General features: G+C 37.5%; 1 protein-coding gene across 1 annotated transcript in view; it reads left to right on the plus strand.

Annotated features, from left to right (window-relative positions):
• The first annotated feature begins 216 nt into the window (after window positions 1-216).
• Window positions 217-14,707, plus strand: part of MARK1 (MAP/microtubule affinity-regulating kinase 1) — a 38,122-nt gene continuing 23,631 nt past the window's right edge. The window contains exons 1-6 of the mRNA XM_010073532.1: window positions 217-414; window positions 1,145-1,198; window positions 8,069-8,117; window positions 9,268-9,333; window positions 10,323-10,393; window positions 11,378-11,434. Of these exons, the coding sequence (XP_010071834.1) occupies window positions 8,090-8,117; window positions 9,268-9,333; window positions 10,323-10,393; window positions 11,378-11,434 (222 nt within the window). The 5' untranslated portion in view covers window positions 217-414; window positions 1,145-1,198; window positions 8,069-8,089. The remainder of the gene's footprint in view (window positions 415-1,144; window positions 1,199-8,068; window positions 8,118-9,267; window positions 9,334-10,322; window positions 10,394-11,377; window positions 11,435-14,707) is intronic.

Here is a 14,707-nt window from a genome sequence, read left to right on the forward strand (position 1 = left end):
ATCTTTCTGCAGACTTTTTTCTTGAGACATGTATCAAACTCTACCCAAAGACAGTATATTCTGCTTAGGCTACCATCCAAAGTTATCAGTTATACTTGTAAAAGTAAATAAATTACTCCCCTCTACAGCTTCTTGTGCTTTTAGTCTATTCTGCTGCAACTGTCTAAAATCCAAGTAGCTAAATTCCCAAATATTTTATCTGCCTTACAGCATACCTCTGTGGATGGATACACTGAACCACATGTCCAGCCTATCAAGTCAAGTAGCAGACAAAACATCCCCCGATGTAGAAACTCCATTACATCTACCAATGAAGAGCATCCTCACATTGGAAATTATCGCTTACTGAAAACAATAGGAAAAGGAAATTTTGCCAAAGTGAAACTGGCAAGGCATGTGCTTACTGGAAGAGAGGTAAGCCTTTAAAAAAAAACACCAAAAAAAACCCAAAAACAAACAAAAAAAACCCCAAAACCTACAGTGTGTTTTCTATTCTCTTTGGCTTTCTTTATAATAAGTACTTTTGCTATTCTTTTACCTTTCTCTTTGGAATAGAAAAAGCATACTTTTTTCTCATCATGAGGGAAGATGCAAAGAGACTGTGTTAAGATACAGGAAAAGTTACCTGAGCTGCCCAAGTTTTCTCCCTCTAGCCACTCACCTCTTTTTTCGAAATGCTAACTTCTTGGTGAAGAGATCGAAAAGTTTGTTGCACATCAAGGGGTATTTTGGGCCTGGGAGGGGGTCCTTTCATCCACAAGCATTTGCAAAACAGAAGATAATAGATAGATTTAATTGATTTTTATAATCTTTTGGTAGATCGATAGATCCTTGATATTGAAATCTGTTGATAGGCAGATCTTGTGTTTGGAGGGCCTGGTTTTGCAGTGGACAGGATAATGTGCTGTCCAAACGCTGGCAGTATTAAAGTGATTCATTGGTGGTACCATCTGGTGGCAAAGTTCTGAGCTCCTGCTGGTAGATTCTAATAGGTGAGAAATTTTGCTTGATGAAATGCATAAAATCAGACATATATGTATGTCTTACTGGTACAGCTGTCCTTTTGCTCACAGAGGTGCAATATATATTGTTCAAACATTTTTCAGAGTTTAATAATCTATGGTTGTTTGTTTTTTTTCCCAAGGTTGCTGTGAAAATAATAGATAAAACCCAGCTAAATCCTACTAGTCTGCAAAAGGTAAGAATATACCATACTATCTGAAATTCTAGAAACAGTTGAACTGTGATCTTTTGTTTCCTTGACAAAAATATTTAATGCCTTTATCGTACTATTTGACTATGTATGTATGACCTTGGGAGATAGTGGTATCCTACTGTCTTTGCTATAATGGCCGTGTGCAGTTTGTCTGGGGGTAGTTACTCTATGTGGTTCCTGTCTTAAGCATTGCTTCTTTGCTCTTCCTGCGTCTTCCAGCTTTACTCTTTGCTGACAATAGAACTTGTAGCTAATTAGGTGCACAAGTAGTTTGTCTACATACTAAATCAAGATGTAATACTGTAAAGGATAGTATTTTTCTGGGATTTTTCTTTAATGTAGTGATTGATTTTTGTGGAGTTATTAGAGTGCCAATTTTTGTGGCTTTAATGGGGATTTTTGCCTTTTGTTTTTATATTCTTTCAACTTTATTAAAGTATTTGTTAAACTCAAGGGACCTTTGGCAATTACTTTTTGTATAGAATTGACAAAGTGACTAAATGTAATCAGAATGTTCTTGTTTGTATGTGCCTGTAGATAGAAATTTAGAAGTCCTTCATAACCATTGTGATAAGAAAACCCTGGGGTTTTGTGTTTGGTTTGGGTTTTTTATTATTTAACTATGCATATGCTTCATTTTGGCTGAAGCACTGAAATGTGTTTTCCTGCTGGAGGCTGGCCATTAAAAAAATTTGGGATATTGTTTGTTTACAGATACTAGACTGCTTCTGTCTGTAGCTGTAGAATGAGAGAACGAGGCTAGGGCTTATTGCTTTCTTTTATGTCTGGCTGCCATTACATTTATTTTATTGTGTAACTTTGGTTATGAGGAGTTGTAAACAACCTTGCTTTAATTTATTTTTTCTTTATTTTAATTCTTTGACTTATTTGCTTTAATTTCTCTTTTGTAGTACTTTTGTTTGAGTTCCTCAGGTTTTTTTTTTTAATTCAGCCTGCTGTGCAGAGTCCATGCAAAAGCTTTGCTATCCTTAAGTCCTGTATCCTATATTAAGCAAATATCTTTGCTAATATTTGAGCTAGTGAAGACAGACCCACAGAGGCAGTATGTGACAGAGCGTATTGGGAAAATCTTGGACTGCTCGTGTAGTTTGTTTCCTACCTACCTTGGTATTTATACTTGGAGAGCTAGGTGAGGTTGTCTCATTGCTGAGCAATAAAAGGGTAAAAAATGTTAGAACTTTCTGGAACACTAAGCATGAAAAACTTAATTTCTGGGATAATTGCTTTAAAGATCAGTAAGTTTAATTTCACACAGAAATACTCAGGAATAATTCAATAAATCATTCCAAGTATAAATGAAACTTTCATAGCCAACAGAAGATGCCGTCATGTTGCACAAGTAGTACACAAACTAGTCATGTAATAGGACATTGATGCTGTTTGGTTTTTGAGTGGGAAGCTGGTAACAGGAGAAACATTTCTATGTACAGTTAGAAGCAGCTTATAGCAGAACTAAGGACGGAAGTTAAATTTAGCAATTTAACCATAATTCCGTTCTTCTTCAATAACTTCTAGAAATATTTATCCAATGCATCTCTGCTTACATTGGAATGTGTGATAATTTGTTGGTATGAAATTTTCCTTTGTAACATCTTGATTGTAATTTTCTGAAAAAAATTATTTGGTTTGAAGCTCTATATGTTTTGAGCTCCCTGTAATTTTCTAAGAATTTGGAGTGAAACTGAATATTGATTCCGTGAAAGCTTTTAAGTAACTTAAGCAGAGTTTGTGCACAGTCACTCAAGCAACTGTAGTCCTTTAAAGCAAGTAAGAGTAGGAGGGTGGTTCATCAGCATGCCTAGAATTAATTCTTCTGGTAGTATTTTGATAGGTTATTTGTATATTGTAAATAAATTTTTAAAAATTGTCTTCTGTGAAATCAGGCATCTAAATTTTTCTAATTTTTATAATTTTGTTGTTAGGGTTATACTGTGCATGTTAAGTAGTCAGTTTTTTCTTCGAGAGGTAATGTTGGGAATGGGAAGCCGTGGCAGCAGTTTTATTTTAACAGGAACAGTTACTGCTCTAATGAATGTTTATAGAGCAATACAGGATTATGTTACTGCTACAGAAATAACCACTCCTGAGTTTGAACCCATCTAAATGAACACAGTTGAGAGGACAGTCTCTAGAACTTCAAAGCTGGTAAATTTTATGCAGGTCAGCAAAACCTTTAGGCCTTCAATCACTATTGATTATTATTAATCAAATAAGACAAATATGTAGTGATCTTGGGCACAGGGTCATTCACAAAACTGTCCCCTTTCCATTCACTGTAATAGAAAGGATACCAAGTGCAAACAGGTTTTGCCTTAGTACTTCCCACGGACCTAAGTAACTAAAATGAGTTGAGGCATCATAGCTTCTCATGCACCATTCCTTTTGTAAACAGAAATATTTGAGCTGAAAGCGTCACACAAGCTGGGTCTGTAGTTAGTCACAGGTATGAAAGCAGTGAAAATGTTCAGTTTGTCCTTAGCCACTCTCTGATGTTATTTATGCCACATAGTATGGACAGGATACTTTGCAGACATAGTAATTTTAACTTAAACCGTCAAATGTTAGGAGGTAAGCAGACCTTGTGAATTTTTAATTTTGCATCCGAGTCCATGGAATGTGATAGTCTTTTTTGCTTCAGGACCTCTATTTCTTTAAATAGAAAAATATTGTTGGATTACGGGCACTGCCTTTTATTTTGTTTTCAATTGTTCAGTATGTGGTTCCCATCATCCCAGTGAGGACCCATTTAGAAGACAGAGCTGGCTTTTTTGTGAACTTGCTGTCTTGATAGTAACATATTGTACTGACTGAGCTTTTTCCACTGTCATGATTGTAATTTGTTCCCAAATGTAAGTATTTGGGTTTCATCGTAGCTAGAATTTATATCAAAATAGCTGTTCTATTTTCTGCATGTCTGCTACATTGAAAGTGCTGTCTTGTACTGGCTTCACTAGGGATATTTCTAAAATAGCATTCTGTTGCTCCTCTGCAAACTGCTAGTGGAGCAGAAGGTGCTTTTTTGTTTAATAGGTTTGATTAGCAAGTGGCTTTACAGGTTTTCCCTTCTTAGGGGTCAGCGAGTTTCTTGTTATTCTTTAAACGTATCTAAAGCCTCAAGTTTAAGTTCTTTCTGTTATTAAGAAAAGCAGAACAGAAGTAAAATAGTAGTAGAAGATTTGGAACTATTTCAATATGTTGAAATGAAAGCTATGCTTTTCTGCAAAGTCTCAGTAATGATTTTGAAACTAGAGAAGCATTCAAGCACATCTTTCAAAGCAAGAAAAAGCCTCGGTTAACTGAAGATTTTTAGTTTGATTGACTTAAAATAGTAAATCCTAAATGTAGGTGTCAACCTGACAGCAAGTAGAAGTGTTAGCAATGGTGTGACAAAGATTTTTGTACTTTCTGCAGTCTGTGCCGTGAAAAATGAAACTGGAAAAGCAGGAATCAAGTTTTCAAACCTTGTGCCTTTTTCCTTAGGTGCAAGTTCTATGAATTGACTGTAGTGCTGGCTGTCCTCTACTATAAGTGAAGCTATTGAACCTACTGCATGTTTGTAACAAGGAGATGGTTGTTCAAGAGCTTTTTTGAGTGGTAGCACGTATTTAAGAATGAAGAGTGGCCCTATGAATGTATAGTAGGGTGGGGGGAGAGAAGTCAGGAGCACTTGCACCTTCTGAGAGAGCAGTACACTGCTGCTCAAGAAAATAGAGCTGTGCGTGGATTCTGAAAGCACTATTTTTTAATCGGTAAAATTAATCCATTATATAATCCTGCAGCTCACCTTGTCACGAAGGGAGAACTAATCTCACTGTTCTGTCCAAATTTCTATTAAATCAACAGACTTGGCTTTGTAGGAAATAACTATGGTCTTGTTGCTTTGATACATCTCTTCCTTTGCATACAGAAGTATCCTGGGTGTTACTGAGGGATGTAGTTGCTGTTGTTTAAAGATTTGTAAATACCTAGTTACTGACATCACTAGTGTTAATGACCAGCATGCCTCTGCAAGGGCCGGGCAGGGGCAGGTTTATCCCAGAGTAGTTCTCCATGGAATGCAGGGTTGCCATGTAAAATAATGTACTCTGATACTTGAATACTGTTAACACTTTTGTTCAAGTGCTATCCATTGTTCAGAGATTTTCTAGGTAGTTTCTCTCTTGTGAGAGAAAATTGGAGGACTGAATTTGGTGTTTTCTTAATTTGTATAAGTGTGCATTTATATAGGACCAAATAAAATCCTTAATGTACATCAGGACTCCAGAGAACAGTTCCTCTGCCCGGTTTCCCTCCCGCTCCCCCTCTGCTGGTCTGAACATCTGTATTGAAATAAAGTCATGTGAGACAGCTACATTCCACCCTGTGTAGTTCCTGTGTTTGTGGTCTCTGCACAGTGTTGTTCCATTATTTTGGTTCCTTCAGCCTTTCAAACAATTTCTTTCTCCTGGGTTGGAAGGTATCTGTCACACCAAGCAGCTTTAGCAAAACTGCTTGACTTAATTACATAGCAGTATGATGGAATACATAAATTACATCTGCCTGATTTTCAAGATGACTGTACCTGAGTTCAGAAGGTTTGAGAATGTTAGTGTCCAGGTAAACAACTGCTGGAAACTTGTCAGAAGCTGGTAACAACTGCAAAACAAAATTTGAGTCAAAATCCCCAAGCAAAGAAGCCCACCTCAGAGCCAGTAACCAGCAAGAAAATACCCAGATTCACCTTGTGACTGTGTTGAGTTCATTTAGAATCTGCCTTAGAATAGCTGCTTTCTTTCAAAAGTTTGAGACTAATGCTGCTGCTTCATATACTCATGGTGATGACCAGGACTGTGTACCTGCTTTTACATGAGAACGTATGCTTCAGCTTTCTGAAAAATATCTATTGAACAGGATATTTTAATCCTGCTTATGGAGACATGCGTTCATTGCTTTAACTTTTATACCAGCATTAATACTGTTAAATTAGGAAATATCTTTCCAGTCTTCTGGCTGTAATTGCAGTTTTCCACATACTTGCTTAGAAGCTCTTCTGAAGCTGTGCCATCTATTGGTTTAGATTTGTTAGCTTTTGACTAACTGATACTGGTTTAGCTGAGAAGCTTTTTCTTGTGCAACAAATTCAAACACTTAGAAAAACAAAAAATGCACAAAGAACAGCCTGGTATGATGTTTTTTCATGGGAATAACTGACTTTGAGGAAACAAGAATATTTGCTGAAGTTAATTCCAGTGCATAGTATTACATACCCATGTGTTACATTTTGAAGACAAGCAAACTGCATCATACTGTTCATGTTTTCTCAGAGAAATGCTTTAATAGTCTTTGCTTCCTTGTGAAATTGTTTTAATGCCAATTTTAAGGCAAGTGGATAGTAACTAGCTTGAAATAAATAATGTAAATAGAGAACTGCAATAATACTAATTGATCAAAAGCTGAATTTCAAAAAGGTGTTGCTCTATAATCTTGTAGAATTAATTTAGAATTTTAGAAATATTATGACTAAATTGTACAAATGAAGTAAAAAAAATCAGTGTTGTCTAAGCAAAAGAATTTTAATTTCTCTTAACCTGTAGCCTCAGCCATTATGAAACAGAAAGTATAGTGCTACTCTTTGAGGAGGTGTTTGGCTTGGATCATTGTACCCTTTTGCAAAGGTAGCATCTGAACAAATGGAATTAATTTTGAAAATGAAGGGAGAGATGTCCTCTGGGACATCAGACAAGCAAAACAGCAACAACACACCTCTGCACAGAGCCAGGTTTCTCTATAAGGAGTACTGTAGTGCTAAGACATTTCCAAAATGTTGAAGCATTACACTGAAGCCAGGGAGCTTTGTTCCTTCATTTCAGTGTCCTGCTTCAGCCCAATATGGGACTGAAGAGCATGCAGCACAGTAAATAGATTTGATGATGGGGATATGCTGTTCACTTGAAATAAAACAGTGCAAGCTTATCAGTATTGACAGCCTCAAGTACAGAGTAACAGAACTGTGTAGTCACTTTGGATTCCTTTCTTTTGCCTTCTTCCCTTTGGGCCCCTAGGTTAGTCTTGCTTCACCTCTTATTTAATCAATAAACCCATGAATGCTAGAAATTTAAGAGCTAAGACCTCTTGTTTCTGCTTTAAAAAAAAAAAAAGTGAAAAATAAACCCACCATTGTCTTAAGTATATACACTTAGCGCTATTTGTCCAATTGTTTTTAATTATGTGACTCAGGGTCATAAAGCGGACTTTCATAAATCATAAACCTTCAAGCCTTGCCAGGAGGAGAGGGGACATTGCTGTTTGTGACCCAGTGTAAAATTTGGTTGTTGTGAGAAAAATTAACTCGCCTGCTTCACTTCTGTGGAGCGGCAGGACTGGGGGATGTCAGGATTCCTGGTATCTAAATCCACTCTAACATCGGTGTGTGTGAATTTTCTATAGTACTACACCTTGTATTTCCATCTGCAGTCAGGTGTGTATTCAGGGTAGTTAGCTGAGCTTGCCAGTCACCAAAGAAATCGGAGCAAAGAGATAACGAAAACTTGTGTGAATACTCTGTTGGTTTTGGTCAATGTGGAACTCCAGAAAGGGCTGTAACATTTACCTGTGTCTGTATAAAGCTTAAAAATTAGTCTGGTTTTGATATGTGGGTGGTAGTGGTTATTTTTATACAATGTGTAAGATGTAGATTATGTTTTCAGGAGTTCACTGCACTATATTTGTCTATATTTTATGCTAATGCCATATTCTGTGGCTTATGCTGCTCCTTTTTGCGTTCTAAAATTGCATATCTTGCGTAACTCTCCCTGATAAACACACTCTAAGAAAATTGTATTTCTTTGACAGTTGTTTCGAGAAGTACGAATAATGAAGATACTGAATCATCCCAATATTGGTAGGAGCCCTGCATTTCTGCAAACTTTTTTTAATTATTATTATACTGTTTACGTTTTACTCTCTTTGGCTTTATTTGAATGTACTTTACTGCTATGCTTTTGTTTATTAAACTTTTTTTTGAGACAGTAGGACAGTGAGCATTCAGTAAATGCTTCATTGTCTCACCTCCTTTATTTATTGATTCTGCTTGAAACACGAATTTTGCTCAGAGGGGATAAACTGCTCAGACTAGGAAAGCCTTAACACACAGTAGGAGATACTCAGCGCTCCGGACTATTGAGAGCCCTAACTCCCCTCTCCCGTTGAAATTACTCTTGAGGCCAAAAAGCATGAGTTTCTTAGGTGAAAGTAGCAAAACTCCATTAGTTCAGTCTAGGAAAGACTCCCACTGACTGATATTTCCAGAAAATTAGAATTACAAAGTATGTAATTTTCCCTTTCTGCTTTAGTTCTTTCACCTACCCCACAGCTTCAGGGCCCTACTTTGTGATGACAATTCTTCTGGCTGAGGAGGGCTGGACAGTCTTGTTGCAGAGACAGTTAATGGTCCTGAATCGGCCAGAGGGCTTGTTGCATACAAGGTATGGACGAGGTGTACAAGTTATTACATGCTAGGCACTCCCTTCTTATCCCTTGAATTGTTTGTTGCTTTTCCAACATTCTTAGCTTCTGCTGGTTTTTGTTTTCTTGGGGGTGGCGGTGGGGGGTGTGTTTGTTTTAAATGAGTGGTTACTATTACAATCTGCGGAAAGTCCTCCAGACTTAACCTTTCTGGTATCCACTGGGTTTTTAGTTGGTCAGAATCTCAGATTTCTAACTGGGAGCAGTTTACTAGCAAAACAGGGAAGGTTTGTATGATCTTGAAGATGTCTGTGCCAAATTAAACACTAATTTCAGCATGAATTCATTTGTACAGTGTGCATAAACTTCTGAGAAAATTGTGAATTAATATGCTTTATTGTCAACCATGATTTAGAAATTAATCTTGCTTTTGCCTCCTCAAAAGAATGCTAACCTAAAGGATATGAAGTTTTTGTATGGTTTAGTGTTATCACTGGCCATAGATTATACTCGCTTCGTGAGTATGATTTTTTGTTCGTGCTGTGCTTTTGCTCCCCGCTGCAATCTCTCATTCATTTTTCTTGCAGTAAAATTATTTGAAGTTATTGAAACTGAAAAGACATTGTATTTGGTAATGGAATATGCCAGTGGGGGTAAGTGGATTCTTAATTCTGCTTTAAGGATACACTGAAATACAGAAAGCCATGCCAGTTGCATGCCTAGGAACAATTTAAGGATTTAATGGTTAATGGGTTATTCCAGTCTGGCCTTCACAACAGTCCTAGCAGACCTCCCAGGGCAGACTTTCTTGCTTGGATCACCATTCTGTAAAGTAAGCTATTAGGTTTGTGCTTAAGGGTAGTTACCATTCTGAGGTTTCTGCTTGGAATATCGGGAGATAATCTGGTGCTGACTCTGGCAAAAACTTGACTCGGTATTTATCTGCTATATTTAGGCAAGCAGTGGTGCCTCATTTTATCTTGAAAATGTGTGCCAAAGCACTTGGAGAGGCAGGGCCAGGGGACGGGAATAAGGAACGTGGGAAAGGAGATCAGCAGGATCATAGAGTGAGAGGGATAGTGGGTGCCTGCTTGAGAAGCTGCTTAGCATTTGAATGGGAAACGTTTGAATGTGAGAAGGAAATCCAGTACAGGGCTAGTGACCAACCTTAGGAAAGGCTGCTCTTCAGACAGTGCAAGGATGAGGATCTGAAAGACGTTTAAGCAGCTTTGTTAGAAAGAGAACAAGAAGGAGAAAACAGAAGTAATACAGATACTGTTAAGTGAAGCTGCTAGAGATATGCAAAACAATTCTGGTCCATAAGAAGTTGCCTGATTCCCAGTGTGCTTTGTATGCACTATGAATGTTTTTCATGATTAAAGTAATTTTTTTTTGTTTCACAGTGTTTTTTAAGTAAATTTATTTTAGAAGTTGAAGAAGCCTTAGTAGGAAGGGTTCCATTTTTTCATGTCTGAAAAAATGAAGTCCAATGCAAACAGTAAAAAGGAATTTTACCTGTCTGCTTCTATTTAATTTCTCTTCAAGAAGGGGGGTGGTGTTTTCAAGCATGATTTGATTGTGCATAACAGTCAAAAATAAAACCTGGGCAACAGGACTAACGTTTTGTCCTTGTCGTGGTCAGGAGAAGTGTTTGACTACCTAGTTGCACATGGAAGAATGAAAGAGAAAGAGGCTCGTTCAAAATTCAGGCAGGTATGAAATTAACATTCACTCTTACTTTTGTTTCTACTTATGGTGTTTTCAGAGAGACATGAGTGTGAGCATACTTCTTTTACTTTAAAAAAAAAATTCATTGTTGTGATAATGTCTGTTAATGCTCAAGTGGAAAAAATCCCTTAAGAGAAAAATGTCTGCTTCTTACGTACTATCTAAAAATAGTAAGACTCTTTCGCATTCTTTTTCAGTGGGTGTTCCCAAGAGACACATTTTTTTATTGTGACTCACTTGAGGTTTTAATCCTTTTCTGAATATTTTAGAATTTAACAGTTGCTCTGTCTAGAGGTTTTGATACGATGGCATGTATTGCTGTGTCATGCCACGCTGTTTTGTATTGAAGGGTATTCTGTAAAAGGTTCTTATATTCTTATTACAAACTTTCTGATCTTTTTCTTACCCTGTTTTTATTGATTATTTTGTGAAAAGCTTTAATTAGATAAATAAAATTGGGTATTTTTCAGAATTAAGGTATATAATTAACATGTAAAGAAACTGCTTTTAACTGGCTGTTTCAGACTTGGTTTTTGTTATACATATGTGAAAGATGTATATGAAAATGTTGAATGAGCTATTCTGTTAGGGATGAATTGCAGAGATATGCTCCAAATATTTCAGAAGATAAAATCTGAGATGGTACATCCGGCTATTGAGTTGGGGGTGGAATGATTTACTTTTATAGTTATTGCTGTTGGGTGATGTGCATTTTAAATAGATGTTTCTCCTATTGCCTTGAGGAGTATGTATTAAACTTTTTAAAATAACAAAATGAGCTAATTTTGTTGAATTTTTAGTTTTAGTGTTTGAGCTTTAATGAAACTTACATGAATATTTTCTAAAATGAAAGCTTTATTATTACTTATGTTCTACTGAATCATATCAGGAGCTAAAATTACTAAATTATATACAAAAATTATATTGAGTTTGAAATAAAATATTTCACTGATTGTCTTGGTGTTTCAGATTGTATCTGCTGTGCAGTACTGTCATCAGAAGTGCATAGTTCATCGTGATCTTAAGGTAGGCTGTTATTTATTTTTCATTTTGCTGGTTCACAGTATAGACTTAATTTCATTGCATATACTTGTCCTTGCCACTGTCTCTGAATGCCTCAAACATGTGAATGAGGGAACTACCACTTGTATTTTATTCTCAGTTTTCTGAAGTACAAAAATAATATAGCTTGCCTGTTGGAACAGGGGAGAGACAAGAATAGAATGTGTGTTGCTTTCGTTACAGCTTTGGCTTTGAGAGAAAGACATGCTCTCCAAAGAATTGTACCTGCTGGCATGCACTGACGCTGCAGAAGTTCAGTGATACTAGTCAGCACTACCTACTTAAAATATTTTCAGTTAAAATATATTGCAAGATATAGAAAATGGTCTTTTCCTAGTGATTCATAAGAAATATGTTAGGTTTTTAATCCATTTGAACTTCTGGTTTATATTCTAGTGTTTAATTGAGGCAGAAAAATAAATCAAAGGTAAACAGAAATTATGCAGACTTCCTTTTTTTTGATGCTTTCTAGTAATATATTTCTATAAGTATACCAGACTATGTTAAAGAGTTCAGCAATTACAGGTACAACCTAAGCCTTCAGTCTGAAGTTGTCTTTGTGGCAAGTTTAGATATTGTGGGACTTGGACACAAGACTGTCACCTGCTTAAAAGTTGGCTTGTGCTCTTGCTTTGATGTCTTTGTACGTTTACAAAGAAAACACTGGTGTAGGTTATTTTTACTAATGTATCTAAATACCTGTGAAAAGCTGAGGTTGAATTCAGTTCCTAAGGTTTTTTTTTCACCAGTATAGTTTGTCTTGACTTTCTTATAAAACACTGCAGCATGGGCTCAGTCTCTTTCTTAAAAATCTCTTCCCTAATACCTGTTGATTTGCCAGCTCCTGTGTGTGCATATGGTGCTGGATTATACATCCTTTTCTGCTGAGTCCTCCCTGCCCCAAGACCATTGTCATCTGATGATGGAGGTGCCTGGCCAGCATGCTGAAGTCAGAATGCAAGGAAGGAAAGGGCTGGATCTCATTGAAATCTTGATTAAAAAAAAATTCCTCCCCATCTTGCGTGGTGGTTTGGAGCCCGTTAGTGTTTTGTCAAGCTCCCTGGAGCTTACTGCAGCCACTGTTGTTGAGCTTTTGAGAAGGCTGCACCTAGGGACCTATTGGCTTGACTGGACAAACCGCTTTCACTGGTGGTCCTGGCCCTATACTTGGCTGGGAGTAGGGAGCCATCCATCTCCTCGTGCTTATCTGGCACTGGCTTGCTCAGCCCAGCTATATTATTGAGTTTTACTGCATTAACCCCTGCAGTTGTTTAGCATCCTGCGTCTCGCTCTTTCTCCCAGAGGCTATTACAGCCTCCACGCCTCGTTCATTTCTCAGTTCCATAGCACACGTACAGCTCACTGCATTGCTCACAGGACTATGCAAAACTGCTTCGCAGCGTTCGTGTGGAATCCCTTTTACCATCTGTCACAAGTACTCTGCTGCTGACCTCCTTCCTGTTTGCAAGGCAGGCTCCAAAATAATTTCTTTGTTTGCTTTTCTCTCCCAGTCTTCTCTTGAATGGAGTTATACTGGACTAATTCGAAAAGCTCAGTGTTAGGTGTGATTGAGAGCCAGTCAGCCTAGCCAATGAAAAATACATTCCCCAAAGAAAAAAGGGCTAAACGTATGGCTTTGAGGAGATGTTCTCACTTTGTCCTTTCCAAACATTATGTGTCATCTCTGTCTCACTTAAAACATTTCTCATGGACCTGCAGAGAAGGAAGAAGCAACTTCAGAGTTGTGTCTGCATTCACGTGTGCTTCTGTTGACTTTCAGTGTGGTATCAGCATGCTGGCCAATTGACATTGTCAGCAGCGCAAGGCAGAGGTTTAGCACCACTTTGGAGATTTTTTGATAAGCCTTTTTGGCTTTAATAACAGAAAGGGTAAAGTCCATCAAATGTAAGTTACTTCAGACTAAACTAGGAAGATGTGTAAGAAAATGTGCAAGTTTGTCCAAGCTATTCTGGCAGAAGAGGAAGGAGTTCCAGGCCTGTGGGTACTTAAACTGTCTCCTTTTAATTTACTGTGATTACAAACAGCTTGCATAGAGAAGGCTGGAACCAATTCCAGTTTTGCTCATCCTGTGATGCACAAAACTTATCTCACCTTTTCAGTGACTGTTAATACTTTTTGCTCTGAACATGTAACCAACAAGAGCACAGTCTTTCTATTTGGCATATTGAAACAGTTTTTTGGTGTTCTTGTTTGAAGTAAGGAACCTAAAAGCAGGGCGTACTTGGTTAGCAGAGTACTGTTGAACTAGGAGGACTATTGTAATCGCGGAGCAGCTGCACTGACAGTAATGTTTTCACCACAAGGAAAATGAAGTCTTTGTGCAGTAACATAGAACACTGTCAAATCTGGAAAATATCTCGTGAGTCTGTCTGCAGGCACATCAGCTGGAACCAGCTGAGATTACGGGTCATGAATTGGGGAAAAAAAAAATATTTTCTAGGATAGTTAGTTTGTAGAAATGGGCTGTATTTTACTCCTGATGCAGGCTAAATTCTGTTGCACAGCTATTGGCTTGATATGCTGGTAGTTAATTGTCTCCTGTTCTGTTCATTGAGTGCAAATTAAATTATTAAAAAAAACAAAAAAACCCCACAAAAACCAAAATCAAGAAACAAAGCCAAACAAAATCATGTTTACCCTTTTAATCAAAGAAACTAACAAATTGATTGCTGATTCTCTGATTCTGAAGTAAGGTGTTTTTTTAATCTTCTGGGCTCAATTCTGAGCACAGGAGCTGATGAGAGATGTCTGCGTTTGCTATAAAACTGATGTTTGGCAATTAGGTGAATACTCCGCTCTGGCTAATGTCTGTCCTCCTGTTGACAAAGAGGGGTTCCTGCATTACTCAGTGCTGCTGCAGGTCAGGAGCCAGGACCCCATTAGATGAGTAAACATTGCCCAGTTCTGCTGCAGTCCTCTCACAGCATCCTTGTATTTTGAGAAGCGCGCCTTTTTTTTTTTTTTCCAGTAATGCATTAGTATTTCTCTAACCTCACTCTTTTAATCGTCTGGCCTACTTGTAATACTAAGTATGAGATAGTTTACTGACTCTCCAGGTTCCCAAATACTTGCATCTATGTGTATGTCATGCATTGCATTCACATGACAGTTGCTGCATGGGCATTAATATTCTTGGATGTGTTAACGATGAAAGGACACACAACTACCAACAATACAAAAAACCTGCAACCAACTTATAAAACTTGCAGTCACTTA

Source organism: Pterocles gutturalis, unplaced genomic scaffold (assembly GCF_000699245.1).
Source record: "Pterocles gutturalis isolate BGI_N339 unplaced genomic scaffold, ASM69924v1 scaffold21202, whole genome shotgun sequence".
Taxonomy (NCBI): Eukaryota; Metazoa; Chordata; class Aves; order Pterocliformes; family Pteroclidae; genus Pterocles; species Pterocles gutturalis.